This window comes from Corvus moneduloides, chromosome Z (assembly GCF_009650955.1).
Source record: "Corvus moneduloides isolate bCorMon1 chromosome Z, bCorMon1.pri, whole genome shotgun sequence".
Classification (NCBI taxonomy): domain Eukaryota; kingdom Metazoa; phylum Chordata; class Aves; order Passeriformes; family Corvidae; genus Corvus; species Corvus moneduloides.
The window spans coordinates 59,927,990-59,947,738 of record NC_045511.1 but is presented as its reverse complement, the minus strand read 5'-3'; the positions used below and the strand labels follow the sequence as shown (position 1 = coordinate 59,947,738).

At 43.0% G+C, this 19,749-nt stretch overlaps 1 protein-coding gene across 1 annotated transcript; it reads left to right on the top strand.

Moving 5' to 3' along the window:
* The first annotated feature begins 208 nt into the window (after window positions 1-208).
* On the top strand, window positions 209-18,057 carry SNAPC3 (small nuclear RNA activating complex polypeptide 3). The gene is made up of 9 exons (XM_032097206.1): window positions 209-514; window positions 5,959-6,036; window positions 7,266-7,350; window positions 9,284-9,388; window positions 9,901-10,050; window positions 13,503-13,585; window positions 14,818-14,982; window positions 16,001-16,108; window positions 17,799-18,057. Exons 1-9 carry the CDS (start codon window positions 282-284, stop codon window positions 17,944-17,946), a joined length of 1,155 nt encoding a protein of 384 aa, XP_031953097.1. The 5' UTR covers window positions 209-281; the 3' UTR covers window positions 17,947-18,057.
* Window positions 18,058-19,749: the final 1,692 nt, after the last annotated feature.

Sequence of the window (19,749 nt, the reverse complement as noted above, 5' to 3'; positions counted from 1 at the left end):
CGCCCGCGGGCAGGGGCCGGCCCCCGCCCCGCCCCGCGGCTCCGCCCCGCCCCGCAGCACCGCCCCCAGCACCGCCCCGCGGCACCGCCCCCAGCACCGCAGCGCCGCTCCGCAGCACCGCCCCCAGCACCGCCCCCAGCACCGCCCCGCAGCACCGCCCCCAGCACTGCCCCGCAGCGCCGCTCCGCAGCACCGCCCCCAGCACTGCCCCGCAGCACCGCCGCGGCCCGTGACGCGTGTGGCGGCGCCGGGCGAAGGCGGCCGGATCGTGACAGGTGGCGATGGCGGCGGCCATGGCGGAGGCGGCCGCGCCCGACTACGAGTCGGCGGAACTGTACACGCGCGCGTTCCGCGTGGGCTCCCTGGGCCGCGGCTGGCGGCGGCTGCTGGGGCCGCCCGACCTCTCGCTGGCGGCGGAGGCGGCGGCGGAGGCGGCGGAGGAGGAGGACGCGGCCGTGGCGGCGGCGCTGGGCTGCGCGCCGGGTACGGCGGCCGAGCTGCGCGCCGTCTGCAGGTGGGGAAGCCCGGCTGTCTCCCGGCCGGGATTTGAGGCTCCGGTGTGAGGGGGACGCCGGTGGCCTCGGCTCGGCGCTGGTGCGGGGGGGGGTGGCTGGCGCTGTCGCCGGATGCCGCAGCGGTTCCTCAAGAGAGGTGGGAGGTGTTCGGGCAAAACCACTCCAGAGCAGCCTCTTCCGGGTGTGTGGCACGTGTTTTGTTTCTATATCCCGGGTAAATACAGAATCAGAGACTGTCAGAGGGTTGTAATGGACCTTAAAGGCCATATAACCCCATGGCATGTGCAGGGGCACCTTTCACTAGAGCAGGTTGCTCAAAGCCCCATCCAACCTGGCCTTGAATACAGCCAGGGATGGGGCATCCACAGCTTCTCTGGGCAACCTGTTCCAGTGCCTGACCACCCTTACAGAAGAGAACTTCTTCCTAGTACTAATTCAAGCCTACTCTCTTTTAGTTTGAATCCCTTAAAAGCATCATTTAGAGTAGTTCAGGTAGCTGGCAGCATTCAGTACCTGTTGAGCACCTCTTGGTCCTTGGCCTCAACTGACTTATTTTTCTCAGGGCTGGTGGTGAAGTGAGAGCTATGCAAGTGCTTTGAGGGGGTTGAAGCAGCAGCAGCATCTAACACGCTATAGCTGGAAGGCTTTCAGGTCACATGGATAGTAAGAATTGTCATGCACCTGTAGAAAAGGTCTGATTTCAGGCAGTAGTTCCTGTAGAAATCGTCACAGTTGGTGACTTATCTGTAGTCGATCAGTAAGGAAGACATGCCAGAGTTCAGTTCCTATCTGTATAGCTTTGTGCTTCGGCTGTCACAGTTCTGGTGACCAACATAAGTTTTTACCATTACTAAGTAAAAATAGAGGATGATGTTGGTTTAAAAAAAATGTATTCTGGTGTGGCAGAAGCTGTGATAATTACTCTGTAAGCTCTTCCAGTGTAGGTGATTGCTCCTGTGCTGTGCCTTATTCTCTCTGGCGACTTTGTTGCCTGAGCCTTTGTTGCTGTTTTCATTTGAATTCCAAGGAGTTTTTCCTGTGGTTTCTGTATTTTTCCCTACATTCCTTCTGCTTTTTTCTTCTATTCTGCTTTCTTCAGTTTACCACTTCTGCGTTTCACTTGCTATCTGCATTTGCAGTTTTGCATTTGTGTTACAGAGCAATGCTGTTTGAGGCAGAGTTTACTGTGAGCAGTGGTCATCTGGGAAAGAGAAAAATGACTGGTGATGTATAATGGGGAGAGAACTGATCATGTGGCAGCTGTTTGTTGGCTTTGCAGGAGAATGAAGCTGAACATGCACATCCTGGTGTGACCTTTCCCCTGTTCAGGCTGGAAATCCCAATCTGTAATCTCTGTGTGCTTTTGCTTTTAAATAAATAAATTTAAGAGGTCCTAGCCTCTTGAGTCTCTCCTTAGCATTGGCAAACTTCAAATCGCTACCTCTGATCACTTTCACCCACCTGCTCTGAGCTGCTCATATTCCTGTCTTGAGGAGACATGAGAACACCGGGCTACACCAAGATCTGTTCTATGATGTCCTGGGATCACATTTATTTATTGGTGTAAATGTAACTTTGTAAGTGCTGAAATGAACACATAATGGATATAAAGACACATTTTTCTGACTGTAAACTACTTCTAAGGAAAATTCTATCAAATTAAGTAGCTTTTCTTTGGGTAGAAGAGAGACGGGAAGATGTGGATATACCTACATCTGTTTTAAAAATAGTGTTGGATTGAGAGAATCTTTCGTGTATTCAGGATGAAGTTTTTCAATACCCATCATTAAATCTTTTTTAGAGTAGTGACATAGCATACATTTAAGTGTTCCTGATGATTTAGAGTCTTCTGGTGAGGAGAAATGGTATGTTTAAATGTTATTTAACTCTTTGGGCATCCAGTGCATTGTGGTTATTGGGGGTTTTTTGGTTGGTTGGTTGGTTGGTTTTTGTGGTGGTGGTGTTGTTTACTTTTAGTTTGTTTTGTTGGGGGTTTTTTGTTTATTTATTGGTTTGGTTTTTTGTCATTGTTTTGTTTGTTTGTTTTTGTTTTATTATTGTTATTTTATTCTATTTTCTTCCTGTAATACATTCCTGCAAACAGAATGCAGGGAAAAATTTGCATCGTCAATCACTTTCATTTGACTCAGTAAGAATACCTTGCATATTGCTCAACTTGTATGCCGATAATCATTCTAGAGATTGCTTGTGTTTTCATCAGATCTTAAATAGCTGTAAAACTGTGTCCTTATCTAGAAGATGCCATCAATCATTCTCTTAGATAACCAAGGTGTCAAAAGAGTAAAGTTCTAGGTTTTGTTCAAATGTCTCAGCAGTCTGTGAGCAAAGAAGTTTACCTTGGTATTCGTAATTGGTGCTTGAGTGACTGAAGTCCTTCAATGTTGGAGATGCTGAGTTATGTTACCCTGTTTTGTATTCTGTGTGATTTGTTGCGTGCGTGTGTAGGTCAGGCTAAGCCTCAAATCACTGTGGGTTTTAGGTAGGTCAAGAGAGGTGAGGCTTGCAGGTACCTTATTCCGCTTCAGCCCTATTCATCTTCTTGATTTATTAGAAGAGGTAGTTGTAAATATCTCTAGGGATGTGTTATAAAGCTGCATTAAGCTAGCATTAACGTCTTAACGTATTAGTATCTGGGGTCTTGTGGTATTAGTGCCTCAAAGGTGATGAAAGTACTGCCTTTAAAATATGTGCAATATAAAGCGTAATATGGATACTGTATCTGCTTATTCTGAAGTATCAGGCCAAATATTAAAATATCTTTGAATTTCTGAAACTGAGAAGAACTCATTGTGCTGCTAGAATATTCTGGGAAAAGTAAAGTCACAGTGATTAAAGGCTTCATTGGTAGTTCTGTTTCCATGTCTACATTTTCAGAGAGATGTCTTTGGCCTTCTTATTTCTGATCACCATAATATTTCTTTCTAGGGAACATAAATTCATGTGGCATTTTGCATTTTGTTTTTTTCAAGTGACACTTTCAACTATTGTTCCTCATCGCTGTCCTGCACTTCACCTTGGTTTCCATTAAACAGCGTGGCCAGTGTTTTTCCCTCTACTGTAACCGTGTGCACCAAGTGAATTTGTTGTGCAGGCAGGGAATAGTGTCTGTGGGGACACAGGAGGATCCCAAGCTTGTGGCTGTCAGGAGTGAGGTGTTGCTAGTGCAAACTCTGTATTGCATGCACTTGTGTGTCTGAGGTGTCTGACACTGACTTAGCCTTAATTTCTGGGGGGATCAGCTGTTTGTAAAGCCTGGTTTCCTCAGGACCATGGACCAAGTATTGCGTATGTGATTCCACAGGCAGCAGTGGAGTTACACGGGTAGTTCCACCATGGCTTGTGCATAAGGCCATACAGCAAAGCGTTTCAAGACATCAATGCATGTGATACAATGACGTATGTAATTAATTATTAGACTGAGTTTTAATACTAAAAAAAGCGCTCTGCTTTTCCTGTAGAAATCGAGGGTTTCTGACTTTTCAGGAGTGAGAAATGGCAGTATCAGTGCTTGCAAGGTTCCATGGAACTTGTCAGGGGTTCCCCTTACACTAGCCACCTTTCTGTCTTTACAAGGAAAAAGAGGAAGCAGCTTTTATGTCAATTATTTTACACAGTATCTGTTTGTAGCAGCTTTTTTGGGGATGTTAGCTTGTTCCCTGAGTCAGGCAATTAATGGGCATGGTGTGGATACTACAGCCAGAGATCTCACCTAGGACTATGGGAAGAAAGAAAAGCACAAGTATTGTTAATGAGTTCTGACATATTGTTGGTGGGTTCTCACACAGAAGGGAAATGGGAAACTGTCACCTTTGATGCAAGTGAAATGGTAGGTAATAGACATTTTCAGATCCTGTGGTGTTTAATGAACTGCATACAAAGTAAATTCCTCAAAATGGTACCTAGTCAAGTGACTTGGGCTCTTTGGTGAATGGGATCATTGATCCATGTGCTGAAAGACCTTGGATAAATAATTTGGTCATGTTGTCAGTTTTACAGAAAGAGTCAGTTGTAAGTTGATTTATCTGTCAGGGGATATCATTTACTTGATTATGTGGGCTGTTCATAACATGGCTCTATGCTGCCTGGAGAACAGCCCCATCTAAATAGCTAATGCTTGAACTGTGTTCCCCAAAGTGCTGTTGTCCATCTTTGTGTTAGTTAAATTACTGTTTCTCAGCGTGTTTCAGTCTACACTTGACACTTTGTTGTCTGTGCCACCACTTTCTCAAGTGGGAATCTAGGAATAAGGTTCATTCTGTTTCCAGGAGGTTGTGGCTAATTGCTGCAAAGTTCCTTTAAAAATGGTGCTTCTGAAAGAATTCCATTTTCTCAGTAACTTAAAAAATTATTGTCTGTTTGAGATGAAAACTGTAAAATAGAAAGTTTAAAACTTTTTATGTTGCTCAATGGTAAGTAACTAAACAACAGTAAATTCAAATTACTGTCAATACAGAGTGACTTTATTGGCTCATCGGAACAAAGCCATCTGTCCACAATCAAATTTTATCTCTGACTTTTGCTTGTTGTCCGCTGATAACAATTGATTCCAGACTTATATTTCTCAATTACTTTGTATTCGTATGCAGTTCCACTCCAAATGGTTACTCATTACTACAGCGATATTATTGTTGACATGGGGAATGTTGTAAGATTATAATGAAAAAGAATATAATGAAATCATAAATGTTATTGAGAATAAATGGTACCGTTCAAAAGTTTTTCCTGGACTTCACCAGTGGTAGGATTGTCCCATGAAGAGATGGGTTTGCACAAGAGTTTGCTGGGATTTGAACTGCAGGTGGACTTAGGCATTGGTATAAGCCCTGCCTTTGTATAGTCAGCAAAAGTGGAGAGACAAAAGCAATCAAGTCTGATTCAAAGCAGGTGATACTTCTCTGTTTTAAATATTTTTTTTTCTCAGACTATTTTTAAGCTGCATAAAATTCTTTTGTGGTTAATGCAAGATGCTTCTGGGAAGGACGGCAGGGGAAGGAATGCATGTATGATTCCTCTGAATCTGGTGTGCTGCCATGCACAACCTAAAATGGGAACCCATAAATGGGACCAGGTGGTGAAACCACCTCTAGGCTGCTGCCTCTTATACTTGCCAGACTGTGAGAAACCGCTGCCGTGTCTGAAGAGGATAGCTCTAGATTTAGATTAGATTAGATATCAGGAAGAAATTCTTTACTGTGTAGAATGGTGAGGCACTGGAAGAATGTTGCCCAGAGAAGTTGTGGGTGCTCCATCCCTGGAAGTGTTCAAGGCCAGGTGGGATGGGCCCCTGAGCAACCTGGTCCAGTGAAAGGTGTCCCTGCCAATGGTGCTGGGGGGAGTGGAACTAGATGATCTTTTAAGGTCCCTTCCAACCCAAACTGTTTTATGATTCTGTGATTCTATCTGATTTTTTTTATTGTTCTAGCATTGATATGTTAATGTCTTCTAAAAAAGAAGAGGACCCAGATGTTATTCCTGAAGATAGCAGTCTGCTCACTCTTCGGTATGCTGTTACAGTGTTCTCACAGTACCCTTATTTGGGGTGGGGTGGAAAATCAGCACAGAAGTACAGCTGGCTGCTTGTTTCCTTTACAGGCAGTGGTGTACTTTCTGGAGCACCATAAAAAATACCGTAAAGGCAGAAACACCAGCTTATTATGGGGTCATTGGTTGAGTCTTCTGCTTGAATGTTGCTTAGGAATATTTTATTGATATATACAGAATATGCCATCTTTCTTATTGGAAAAGGATTTCTGGACGTAGTTGCTTCTGAACTAGTGCCTAAGTTTGGAGTGTGCAGGGACCTTCTGATAATCATTTGTGTGAGGTTCCTCCAAAAAAACCTGTGTCTCATACCTTTAGTAACTCACAGTCACACTGTAACAGCCTAAGTGCTGATGCTGTATCCAGATAACTTCTTTATCTGAACCTACTCTGTTTTGTTGAATTTTGTTTTGTTCATAGAATTTGTTGATACTACTGGTTCATTTCAGAGGTTAATCAATATATGTTAGGTTTCTATCACTTAGCAAACTTGGAACTCATGCTTGTCCAGTTCAGACCTTTGTTGTACTTTACATAACACTAGTATAAAGAAATGTGTTTAGACTGTGATCAGTGTTAAGCCTGATTGTTACTGAAAATCCTTAGGAGGATCAGTAAACTTGTCCTGGATGTTAAGGATCTGGTGTTCATGCAGTGGTTAAATACATATATTTTAGTACGTATTCTACTTACAGTACTCTTTCTTCTACAAATGATAATGAAGGTTTGTTTTGGGGTTTTTTTAAAGTGTCTATGCTATGGGGCTGAGAAAGAATATTTGTGGGTTGTTTCTTTCCTTGTGTTTTGCTTGAATGTGTATTCAATTTTTTTAAAGTAGAAGGAATTTTGCTTCCTCAAAGGTTGCAAAGTGTTCTGTCCTAGGACAGCCTCTTCAAACAACATTTTGCTGTGTTTTCTTGTGAGTGTAAAACTGCTCACAAACAACCTGTTATTTGTACATAAGGGGGAGAAAACCCACGAGCTGAAATCCACAAGCTGGCCTGTGTACTATCACGTTTTAGGAGAGTCAGGAGATGAGTATTTTAAGTTAGTCTGTCCCACTAAGGCAGGAATCCTGCTCTTTGAAAGCTGCTCTATAGTAGCTTGTGTCATTTAAAAATATTAAATTCTTGAAATTCTACATGGAAATTGTTAAATAAAATTTTGTCTTGTGTTCCTGCCCCTCAGAATTAGAAAGAAGAACTTAGAGAGGAGAGAAGAAACAATTATTGTGGATCGGGCTTGCAGACAAGAAACTCTTACCTATGAGATGGTAAGTTGCCTGTCATCTCATAGGATCTCAAGACAGCCAAAATCGTACTTCTGGCTGCTCTTTTATTCACCACTATGAAATGTACACTGTAAATGTTTGCAGATTCAAGTTTGCAGGTAATGATTAAGGATAAAGACATTTTATAGAAAGATAGGACAGGAAGTCTGCTCTTAATTGTCTATTAATACTGGAGGAAGTTAAGGAGGAACTCCAGCTCATTACGACTGTATGACTGCTTTTTCTAAGTGCTGTGAACTTAGAGCTAGACAAAAAGTGTAATGTTTTTGCTGCTGGAGTCCAGTGTTGGAAACTAAGCTTCAGTGTGTGAATGACTGTGAGCTAGTTTCTGTAGGGCTGAAAGAAGAAGACAGTAGTGGCACAGTGGCAGTAAATTCCTAATTCTGAGCTTTGTAACCCAAGTTTTTCAGCCATTCTGAATTGCCAGGAACCAAAAGTGTAGTCATCAGCCCCTAAAAAGCCTTATTGGAAACTTTAAACTATGTTTAGTACCTTTTTTTAAAATTATTTCTTCACAGCCATTAAAGTCCTAAACAGCAAAACCTCATTTCATAAATACTCATAGAATCTTTAAGGTTAAAAGACCTTTAGGATCATTGAGCCCAACCATTACCTTAACACTGCCAAATCCACCTCTAAACTGTATCCCTGAGCACCACATACACACATTCTTTGAACTCTTCCAGGGACACTGAAGTGCTGGAGTCTATGGCTTGAGCAAGCCGTGAACTGCTTCAAAAATTAGGGACAGAAGTGTAGTGAGGAAAGAACCTCATGTGACTATTAGACATTTTTTCCCCTTGAAGCTTCCTGGTTTGTCATGAGTTATCATGTTTCAGCTGTTCACAGACCCAGGCACAATATGTAAACAACATGATGCAACTACTCTGCTGGGCTCTTAGCCTGGGGAATATCTGAGAAAATATTAGCAACAGAAACCTTCATAAAGGGTTTCAATGAGTGGTGTCTTACTACTATTACTGAAGAATGAGCACATGGTCATTTACTGCATTCTTTAAGTGAGCTGTGTCAGAGCTATGATTCTGTTGTTGGGGCCACAGTGCCTCTGTACAGGAGGAGAGCAGTAAGAAACATGAGTTTGGGATGTATCACATGAAGAGGGCAGATGCAAGGCAGAGAGCACAAGTATCTGTGACGTCTCACAGGAGTACAAGTTCCTGTTACTAAATCTGAAGAATACTCTGTGCTGGTGGGAAGTGTTTGTGCAGGAAGTATTCTCTCTTGATTTGTCGGAAAAGGAGGAAACTGCCACAGAAAAGTGCCCTCCCTCATTCTCACAGCTGGGCTATGTCTTAAACACGAAGCAGGATGGCAATGTAGGGATGCATTTACTTCTCTTCTAAAACACAGTACTGTGGCAAGGGCAGTGCTGGGTTTTGGGTTTGGATTTTGGAGAAATTGTGGCCTCCAGCTATGTCTAGCTTCCCCAATAAGAGGAAGTGTTGCACTAACTGTAATTTTCATATGCTTCATTCTGTGTATGTTTTCTAGGTCAGTGTTTCCCAAGTTGAGTGTTGCAATCCCCCTTTACATATGAAAGCATTCAAAGACTATTTCAAAGCACTAAATGGTGAAAGTTGGTAGCTGCTGGTTTCCATGAGGGCAGAATGACAGCAGCCTCTAATTCCTTTATGCAGGGCCTCTCAATAGCCAGCTATCTTGCAACAAAGCTTAGAAATGAAGGAACATGCTTGAACTGCTAGAGCAGTTTCTCACTTTTCCACCTTGGAGGAAGTAAGCTGTTTTCAATTCAGAAGGCTACATAGTCAAAAATGAGTTAGCATTTTTCAGCATTTCTTGGACTGTTACCCAGGGTCTATCATATATATATATTTATATATTTGTGTAGTTGCCAATATAATATATATATGTATATGTGTATATATTTTTCCAGGAGTCACATGCAACTGGAAAGAGGCCAGACAATCCAGCAGATCTAATTGAGGAGGGAGAACTTCTTTTAACTCTGAACATCTTTTATCCTGTTATATTTCAGAAGGTTAGTATGAAATTCTCTGGCTTGTATTGTGATTCTTTCCTATTCAGGTAATATCTTGCTCTCCCAAGCACTTTAAATCAGTGAGTCCACTGAAGACATGTGGTAAACCCTTAAACTCTGGCAATTTCTTAAAGCTTTTTCAGAATCTGGCTTTCATTCTGTTAGCAGTTTACATAACAAAACTTTCAGAGTAATTACTCAGTCATTAATTTATTTTACAGAAAGCTCAAAATCTGAAACTAAATACATGAAAATGAAAATACTCTTTCTGGATTTGGGATAAGTGAGCTCTGACTTTCTGTCTTTCTTGCACTTTCCGATGGAGAATGTAACTTTTGAGTTTCTGAATAAAACTAATAAATGTCAGTCTTAGGAGAGGCTATGGCAAGATGCTTTCAGAGAAGTGATGTGCCAGATGCTACCAGTAATGACCTTAAGCTGTCAAATGAAGTGCAGTGCTAAGGTTGACAAGTTAAAATTTATCTGAAGTTTGTATGCTGTGTTCTTTGTAGCATAAAGATCACAAACCCTACCAAACGGTCCTTGTACTGGGCAGCCAGAAGCTCACTGAGCTGAGAGACTCAATTTCCTGCGTCAGTGACCTCCAGATAGGTGGTGAGTTCAGCAGTCAGCCAGATCAAGCACCAGAGCATATCAGCAAGGTAAAACTTTCTATGTGGAACCTTCTACATGTCTAGGAGCCTTGCAAACATAGAGAGGGGGGTAGAATTTTGTTTTGTTGTTTTTTTCTTCAGCCCTAAATTCAGCTGCACTAGTTCTGCCTGTTGGTTGCACTGCAGGTAAATACTTCGTAATGGCATTACCAAGGTGATCTGTTTTGTGCAATGTCACAAAAAACATCATCATTGCTACTGCTAGAAAATAGAAACACTAGCAGCAAGTTTTGCATAGATATATCACTGTGGACTGATTTTATTTTGAGCTATATTCTCAAACACCAGAGGTAATAGCTAACTAAATGTAGAACCATCCCACTATGCTTTGTTGTTTGCAACTGGGTGCTGATCAAAAGTAGGGATGAAGATTATTCTTCTCCCAAAGTTGCCACGTTCTCTCTGGATATGAGCAAAACAAGTCATCTAGTTGAAAATACTGAAATTGATCATAATATTGTATGACATATAATATATGTCATATGATTGAATGGTTGAGGTTGAAAGGGACTTGTGGAGGTCATCTGGTCTACCCCCTCCACTCATGCAAGGCCACCTACAGCTGGTTGTCCATGACCATGCCCTGACTTTTTTTGCATATCTCCAAGGATGGAGGTTGCACAGCCTCCCTGGACAACCTGTGTCAGTGTTCAGTCATGTTCAGAGTAAAGAAGTGTTTCTTGAGGTTCAGGAGGAACTGCAGGTGTTTCAGTTTGTGCCTATTGACTCTGATCCTGTCACTTGGCACCACTAAAATGAGCCTGGCTCCATCCTCTTTGCACCCTTGCTAGAGGTATTGTGTATGTTAATAAGATTCCCCTACCTGAGCTTTCTCTTCAGGGTTATCACTTTCTCACCCACTCCTTTTAGGAAAGATGCTGCAGCCCCTTCATCTTCATGGCCCTTGTGGGACTCTTTCTCTAGTATGTCCATGTCTCTCTTACACTGAGTAGCCAAGAACTGAAGAGAGGACTTAAGTTATGGCCTCACTAGTTCTGAGGAGAACTGAAGGATCACCTCCCTTGACCTGCTGGCAATATTTTATCTAATGCAGCACAGAATCCCATCTGCTTCATCTGCTGTCTTTGCTGCAAGAACATGTTGGCTCATGTTCAGTTTGGGATCCGTCAGGATCCTTTTTGCCTAGCTGCTTTCCAGCTGAGTGGCCCCCAGCACACAGTGGAGCATCAGCTTCTTTATCCCCAAGGGAAAGACCACTTCTGCTTGCTCAACCTCACCAAGTTCTTGTTGGCCCATTTCTCTGGGCTGTTAAGATCCCTCTGGCTGGCAACAGGATCATCTGGTGTATCAGCCACTCCTTCCTGTTTTGTGTCAGCAGCGGAGAAGGTAATGGTAACAGACAGAAATTAATTGAAGAGTCTGAATGTAAAACACATTCCTACCACTGTGTCTTTGTGCAGGTCATCTGAGAAGCCGTGTCTTTGGTCCTGGTGTCTGCTTTTCCTGTGTTTTGACAGCCTAGAGTTAATAGCTCAAAGAGACCTCTGCGCACAAATGAGCATCCCCAGACTGGTCTGGTGATGGAGGGTACCTGATTGTCCATGGTTTTCCCATTTAGAATAAATAGGGAAAATCTTTATCAAATCCTTGAAGAGTGGCTGAGGGAGAAAAGGAGGCTCAAGGGAGACATGATCACTCTCTGCAACTATCTGAAAGGAGGGTGAGGAGGGTGTAGCCAGGTAGGGCGTCAGTTCTCCTGGGTAACAAGAGATACGATGAGAGGAAACAGCCTATGATATGCATAGATATGCACCAAAGAAGGTTTAGATGGGATGGATACTACGAAACATTTATTCACTGCAGGGGTGGTCAGACATTGGAGGCTACCCAGGAAAGTAATGGAATCACCATCCATGAAGGTGTTCAAAAATGTGTGGATGTGGCATTTGGGGCACAACATAGTGGTGAACACGGCAGTGCTGGGTTAATGGTTGGACTTGATGATCTTAGAGGTCTTTTACAACATTAACGATTTTATGATTATATTCCAACCACTTCCTGGGAAGCAGGGCCTCAGCATCCATAGTGGCTGCTTTGGAAGACAAATGCTTTCCCGGTGAACCATCCCTTCCTTTTTTCCTCCAGCTCTTATTGCTGAGTGCAGCATCATGTGACTTTGGATCAGTTTGGGTCAGCTGTCCAGCTACATTCCCTCTCAGCCTCTCATCCAGCCCCAGCCCACTGGTCTTGGGGAGACTTGAAGTGACAGCCTTGAAACTGTGCAACCACTGCTCAGCAGTAGCCAAAACACTGGTGTATCATCCATTCCCCCTTGCCAAAAATGCAGAGCATGCACCAGAAGGGCTGCTGTGAAGTTAAGTTAACTCCATTCCAGCCAATCTTTGTGCACTTGATCAGAACACAAAGTACTTTTCACTGAAATGACAGAGAATTATTGAAGTCTTGTCCCTTGCACACACACACGTGCACACTCACACACAACTATCACCTGAGAGCACTTCCTGGTCACATCTGTATAAACAAGATAGTTGCAGTTCTGGAAGGTCCAGTTACCTCACTTCTAGGGTCTCACAAGAAAATCTATCATCCTTCAAAATGCTCCCTTAATTACAAAGTTTGTCACATGTAGACAGTCCATTTGTAACATTCTCCTCTATCAAAGATAATTAACAGTTTATGGCAGTCGTACCAGCAGTGCAAGAGTCACCAGATGCCAAACCAACTCCAGAAGCTGAGCTAACCATTAACCTGCTGCCACCATGTTCTCTAAACCGTATCTCCAAGTGCCACATTCACACACCTTTTCAACATTCCCAGGGATGGTGATTTCACTGCTTCACTGAGCAGCTTATTCCAATGCCTGAGCATCACCTGCTGATGGGAAATAGGGAATAAATCTCCTTTTTTTTTTTGCTTTGCTTCTGCATGCTGCCTTTGCATTTTTCTCATTAAGCTGCCTTTATCTCAACCCATGAGTTTGCCTGTCTTTTGTTTCCCCAGTCCTGTTAAGAAAGAGAAGTGAGAGAGCAGCTGGATAGGTATCTGGTAGCCACCCAAAGTCAACGCACTGCATCTTGCTAAATTTTTAAAATATTATTCTTTTTTAAAGTCAGTGCCTTGCAATTACTGAATTTGGGCAGCGATGCTTATGTTCTTGTTCTGTGTTTTTGTAGAAGTCCATAACTGCTACGATGGGGACAAAAATAAGAGAAGAGCACTCAAGTAACCTGTAATGGCTTGAGAGCAGTATCAGCAGAGTAGCTGCATAGCTGGCAACCATATGAGCCTAGCTGTCACACCAGCATCTACAATCAGAGCAGAACTTTTCTTAGACACCTGTAGAATGACATCTCTTAATATAATTTACATACTTAAAATGCTTGGATTTTTGACATGTTCTTGTTTAAGGTGTTTAATCTCTCATAACACTAATGGAGACTTCTCTTTCTGTCTCTCAGGATCTCTACAAATCTGCCTTCTTCTATTTTGAAGGCATCTTCTATAATGATAAAAGATACCCAGAGTGCAGAGATCTGAGCAGGTACAGTATTTGTAGATGGTAACTAAGGAAAACAGTAAGGAACATAAAATTTGTTTCATTTTGTTTATGACTTGTGGTGTTTCAGATACTGGAATGTCTAGAGTATGAAGCTGGAATGGACTTTTTCTACTGTTTTTCCATGTTTAATTGATTTTTACGGAGAAGTTTAACTTTACTTGCTCTAGTTATTCCTTCCATTTGCTTCACTTTTGAAAAGAGTATGAATACATTTTTTAACCTGCAAATCCTGTTTTGCTCTGTTGAGATGGGATTTCTATGTAAGGTGACAGGTGCCATTTTGTACTGGCTTTTTACGTGCCCTCCCTACTTGTGATGGCAATTCGAAGACTTGCCTGTGAGGTAGAAGGTGGGTCAGAAAGACAACAAACTCAGCTGTGGTTGTCCCGCTCAGTCTTGAAAATATGCTGAATGCCTTCATTGTAAAGTCAACATAGTGTCTGTGTGACTGCTCAGAAAAGAAATCTGAGATTTTAAGGAAGTATGGTCTTGCTGATACACTAGTGAGATTTGGGAGATCAAAATGTTTAAAATGGCTAGTATGGAAGAGCTGAGTTTGGACCCTGTTGTTCTGCCAGATTTGTATGTGACTTCAGGGAAATTAATATTTTACTTCTTGTCTTTCTGTCTCTGAACAACAATGATCTTCATAGAAGGGCTTGTCATAGCATACACAGCTTGTAGAATTAGATGCCTTGTGTGTAGGAATGTGCTGAAAAGCCAAAAAGAAATTGACAGTGACCAGTGCCCTTCCAGTGCTAAATTTTGGTTGTAACTGCACTTGTCAGCTTTGTGTTTCTCCTTGACAAAAACAAAATAAAAAAAGCTTTTCAGTACTTTAAAACAAAGTTATTGACCAAGGGGGCAAAATGACCTGCTAGTAACTTGAATTACTGGACTACTTGAGAAGTGTTGTGCTGTGAACAGTCTGACCTGGATGGGTGCCATCAGGAGCATACACTGACTAAAACTCCTCAGGGAAGCTGCCTGGTAAGGACTGAAAGGCAGATGTTCCACTAAAGCAGTGCACAGTTTTATGGGGTTGTGGTAGTGCTGTGAAATCACCTTAAATTATTACAAAATGTTGTGAACTGTTTTGATTTCCATCATTTAACTGTGTCTCAGTGAAGAGTTTTGCATGTCCCCCAAGGCATCTTTTTCTGTGCATTCACAGTTCATAGCTTTGCTATGCTGATAGCCTTTTCTGTTTTCAGAACAATTATAGAGTGGTCAGAATCTCATGACAGAGGCTATGAAAATCTTCAGTCTGTTAAGATGGAGGACTATGTATTTAATGATTTATCCCTCAAACTTGGCTTTCCATACCTTTACTGCCACCAAGGGAACTGTGAACACATCATTATAATCACAGATATAAGGTAAGTTACTATTCTTTGGGAGTCCTTAGGCAAATGAAAGTAAGCCTTCTCTGGAGAACTTCAGCCGTTAAATGCTGAATGTTTGTTAGACTAACTTATTTGCTTTAAGATTATTCTACTGCCTTCTGCAGGGTTTTTCTTCCATATACATGGGAGTATCTCTGAAAGAAGAGGAGTAATCTTCCTTGCTTTTTTCTTTTTAATTTGCATGCAAAGACTGCTTTCTAATTAGTGTGGTATGACTGTTAACAGGAACGGCAACCACAGTGTCAAGATCTTTCTATGTAGAGATGTGTGGCAGATATACATACTGGTTCTGGAGCACCAAGGAGTGGAATGTTGTAGGCTGTGGCTGGGCTCATCTGGACTATTAGTTTGAACTTGAAGCTGAGGGGCAGGAACTGAAAAGAGAATAGAGGAGTGGAAATAGTGGGCAGAGGTGGATAGGCCAGGAAGAGAAGGAGAAGGTGATAGTGACTGTGAGGTGGCAACCACATCCACAGTAGAACTATTGTGTACACTTTACTTAGTGCATAACTAGAGAGAGCACTCCTCTGTTTGTCTGTAGTGGGTGGCAGGTCATTTTTTGTTCCTAGAGCCTGATGTACCAATGCATGATAATACATGGTGCTTTCCAAAAGGAGCACAACCCAAAGAAAAGCATAGATGTTGCATGTAGATGATCTCAGGTTTATGAGCCTCTAAAGATTTACCTGGCAATAGCTAGTTTGTCTGCATAGGAGATAAAAGCTTTAAAAAGACCACTGAAAGGAGATGGTCTGAAGACTTCTGAGTTACTGCACAAACTGAATTTACTTGTGACCATCGAATCCACAGATGGTTCAACTAGCAGTCTATCTCCAGATCTTCACCTGTGTTAAGAAATGTTAAGCAGAAATCTAGTCATAGTTTACATGGGAATTTCAATTGTGTCTTGTCTTCAATGTCTGTGCTTATGTTCAGATAAATTTCAATATGGCAAAGTCTTTATTGTATGAATTTATTTATTTCCCTCAAGGCTTATTCATCATGATGACTGTCTGGACAGGAATCTATATCCCTTGCTAATCAAGAAACATTGGCTATGTACCAGAAAATGCTTTGTGTGCAAAATGTATACAGCCAGGTATGCTATGTTCTTGACCCTATTGTCATCTTAATTAAGTCTTTCTAGGTGCTGCTACTAACTTAAAAAAAATAGTAAAAAATCAAAGCTCTGTATGTGTTTCATAATAATAATAATAATAATAATAATAATAATAATATTTGCTCTTCAAGCAGCTGACCTTTCACTAACCAGGAAAAGGCTTCCTGCAGATAGTGTTCATTTGGAGTTGATTCAGGAGATTCAAAAGAACTAAAATGAGTAAGATCAGTTATTTGGCTCATGTTCTTTTGCATACCTACAGCTTGGCTCTCTTATCAATTACTTTTGAAATCCTACTTTTGGGGGGAAATGCTGCATTTTTCCCCTTTGCAAGACATGTGTTTCAAATTCATTTACCAGAAATCGTACAGAGCTTTTGTTTAATCTAGCATCTATGCAGGTGTAGATCTGTCCAACTCTTTTTTAAAAGGCATGTAACTTTCCCCACCTAAACTCCTAACCTCTACCTGAAAACTGTGTGCTCTGCAGCTGTTCTTGAAAGAACTCTTTGTGATTTTCTGCAGTTAAGAGAGCAGAATATGAATTTAGTGCTGTTTATACACTTTAGTGATGTTAATTTAGATATGAGACAGACTTTCAATAAACAGGAGAAATTTCTCTAAAGACTAGGCTAGGCTCCCTGATTTTATAGATCTGAATGATTTATTTGCAGAAACACTGGTTGCCTTTTTTTCCCCCAGGACAGCTGATGCTCTCAGCCTCTGTTTGACACAGCAGCTGTGTCTTTGTTGTCTTCCTTGTTTGGCCTTAAGGCTTCCCTGGAATCATGCGAAGAGCCAATTCCCCTTGAGATGGGAGTCCATCCTAGTGTTCCTAGCAGAGCCCTGAGGATGCTTTCACAAGGGCCTGTGATCTGTGAGGCATTTGGCCATAAGGGGAGGTGGTGCCAAAGGGTCAATATGGGGGAAAAATGTGATGGGGAGGGTATTACCAGAGGTGATGTAAATGCATTAAATTAAAACCAGGATTAAGCACTAAGCTGAAGTGGGGACATGCTAAACTATGGACAGCAGAGCTGCTTTGGCTGGCTATCCTTTTTGTTCTAATCTGTGCAGATAGCATCTGTAATCACCAGAGGCCTTTAGCTGTTGTGGCCTCTTGAGTGCTATCATGCGTTAATTACTCAGTGACATGGCAGGCCCTTCTTGTATGTATTAATTTGTGTTCATGTTAACTTCAGTGCTTGCTGGAGTGTGCTGCAGTCCTCGTCTTGTCTGCCTTGTTCAGGTCCTGCTTTTAGACTCCTAAATGGTTTTGATTACTCAGAGGAGCTTGGGTCAGTACATGTCTGCTCCATACCACAGTTTCTTGCATTAAGGGAGAGAAGATTTATCTTTTATGACTTCGATGGTCTCAGGGTGGACAGAAGATTCCTGGGGGGTTTTTATGCACAGTACCAGCTACACAGGTTTGAGGAGTTTCTCAGGAAGTGCTGCTGTAGCTGCTGGGATTGACACAGAATGGGTGTGAAGTCTGGAAATGAGCTGTATGCTTGGGATGAGAGATACGCAATATAGGTAGTACTTAGTCTACATGAAATTATTACTGATGTTTGTTGCGTCCATCCCCAATCCTGAGTAAAATGTTGAGATATTTGTCACAAGTGTGTTGCACTTGTGAAAAAACACTTGTGTTTTGTAACCTGCAGGTGGGTAACCAACAGAGACAGTCTGGCCCCACAGGATCCTTGTTTCTTCTGTGATGTTTGTTTTCGGATGCTCCATTACGATTCAGAAGGCAATAAACTGGGGGAGTTTCTTGCATATCCTTATGTTGATCCTGGGATTTTCAACTGAAACTGACATGCGCCAGGATGCATTTAGTGAACCACTGTTGGGGTCCCTCCCCCTGCCATGTAGCCCTGGGAGAGGGGCCCTGAGGGCACAGACACGGGGTTTCCCTGTCCCTGCTCAGCCTCGTTCCCCATTGGTTGTTTTGTGTTCCCTGCGCGGGCAGAAGGACCCTCGGGTCCCGTGACTGGAACAGTTCCTGGGCAGAGCCCCGGCCATGCGGCTGGAGAAATAAACATCTCTGAAACAGCTATCAAGAATCTGTCCATATATATTTCTTTTCCATGGGACTCCTGGTTTGATATATGTGTGTTACAGTATCCCCACTGTAACAAATGGTGGATGAAATGCTGGCAAGACACCGATCCCTAAGGACAGAAAATTCGTGAGTAAAAACCACTCTAGATCTCTCTCTTCTCACCTTGGTTTGGATATTTTCTCTGGACTATGGAAGAATCGTGGGAAATGTGGCTCTCTGAACCACAGAAAGAAATGTATCTAGAAGTTAAAGGAATCCTTGAACAACAAAACAAGAAAGTATTTGTTGCGGGAGATCTAGAACATTTTTTTAACTGGCTTTTCAAAAATTTCTTCTATATTTCTCAAGACTTACTTTTTGATATTAGTCCTCCTGAAAATCCTCGAGCTTATCACGAGTGTTTTTGGCACGAGATCTTGTTGGAGATGAAGGATCAAACAGAACATGCATTACTGATTGAACGCTTGCGTGGATCCCTCATGGTCAGCAAAGCTCTTGAGGAGCATTTGTATGGTCCCATTACCCCTATAGCAGAGGGTGGCCATAATCCCGTGGCCGAGGCCGCGTGGCTGCCATCCCAGGAGCGCGTGACTGCAGCCGTGCCAGCGGAGGTGCCTGTGCTGGATGCGCCCGGCCCCCTCGGGAGCGTGAGCCTTATCACAGACCCCATCCCTGTCTCGGGGTCCCCGGCCGCTCAACCATGAGCGAGGGAGCGATGCCACAGGCGCCGCGGGTGCCGTGGGCCACATGCAGCAGAGAGGCGGCCCCCACGAGCAGCCAGGAACCGGGGGTCGGCGTGGAAGCCCACTCTGAGCACATGGCTCGGAGAGCCTTGTAGAGCGAGAAGCGGCGGTTTCCATAGTGACATGAGAAGCTGCGCAGCGCCGAGCTGAAACGGGGCCGCTCTCAAAGCAGTGTGGAGATGGCGGAGCGGAACTGCTCGGAGGCCGCGGGGCCAGAGCCCAGACACTCGCCGGAGCAGCGCCGCTTGGAGGGCGCGGAGCAGCCGCAACGCAAGGGCCCGACAGAGACATTGGAGTTGGCGAGGCAGCAGCCATGCGGGACAAGCAGCCATGACAAACACGCAAGCACGTGATAGGAGAAGTTGTAGCAACGAAAATCACAGGAACTGTGAAATGGTACAATGTAAAAAACAACTATGGATTTATAAGATGAGATGATACAGGGGAAGATTTATTCATCCATAGAACTGCCATTAAAAGGAATAACCCTAAAAATTACCTGCAAAGTGTAGGAGATGGGGAAGTTGTACATTTTGATATAGTGCAAGGAAAGAAGGGTTTACAAGCAGCGAATGTTACTGGACCTGGAGGTATTCCAGTCAAAGGCAGCTGTTATGCACAAAATTATAAACAATATCCATCCCAGCAACTTCCCACAGCCTACTTTCCCCTTTTACCCTATACCCAATATGAACCCTTTCCTAAATTTACCCCATCCCCAGTTTATTCCTAATCCATTTGTCACCCCATGGCTTCCCTATACAATTCCCTTTCCCTACAACTCCTCTCTGATGCCGAGTGGGGAAT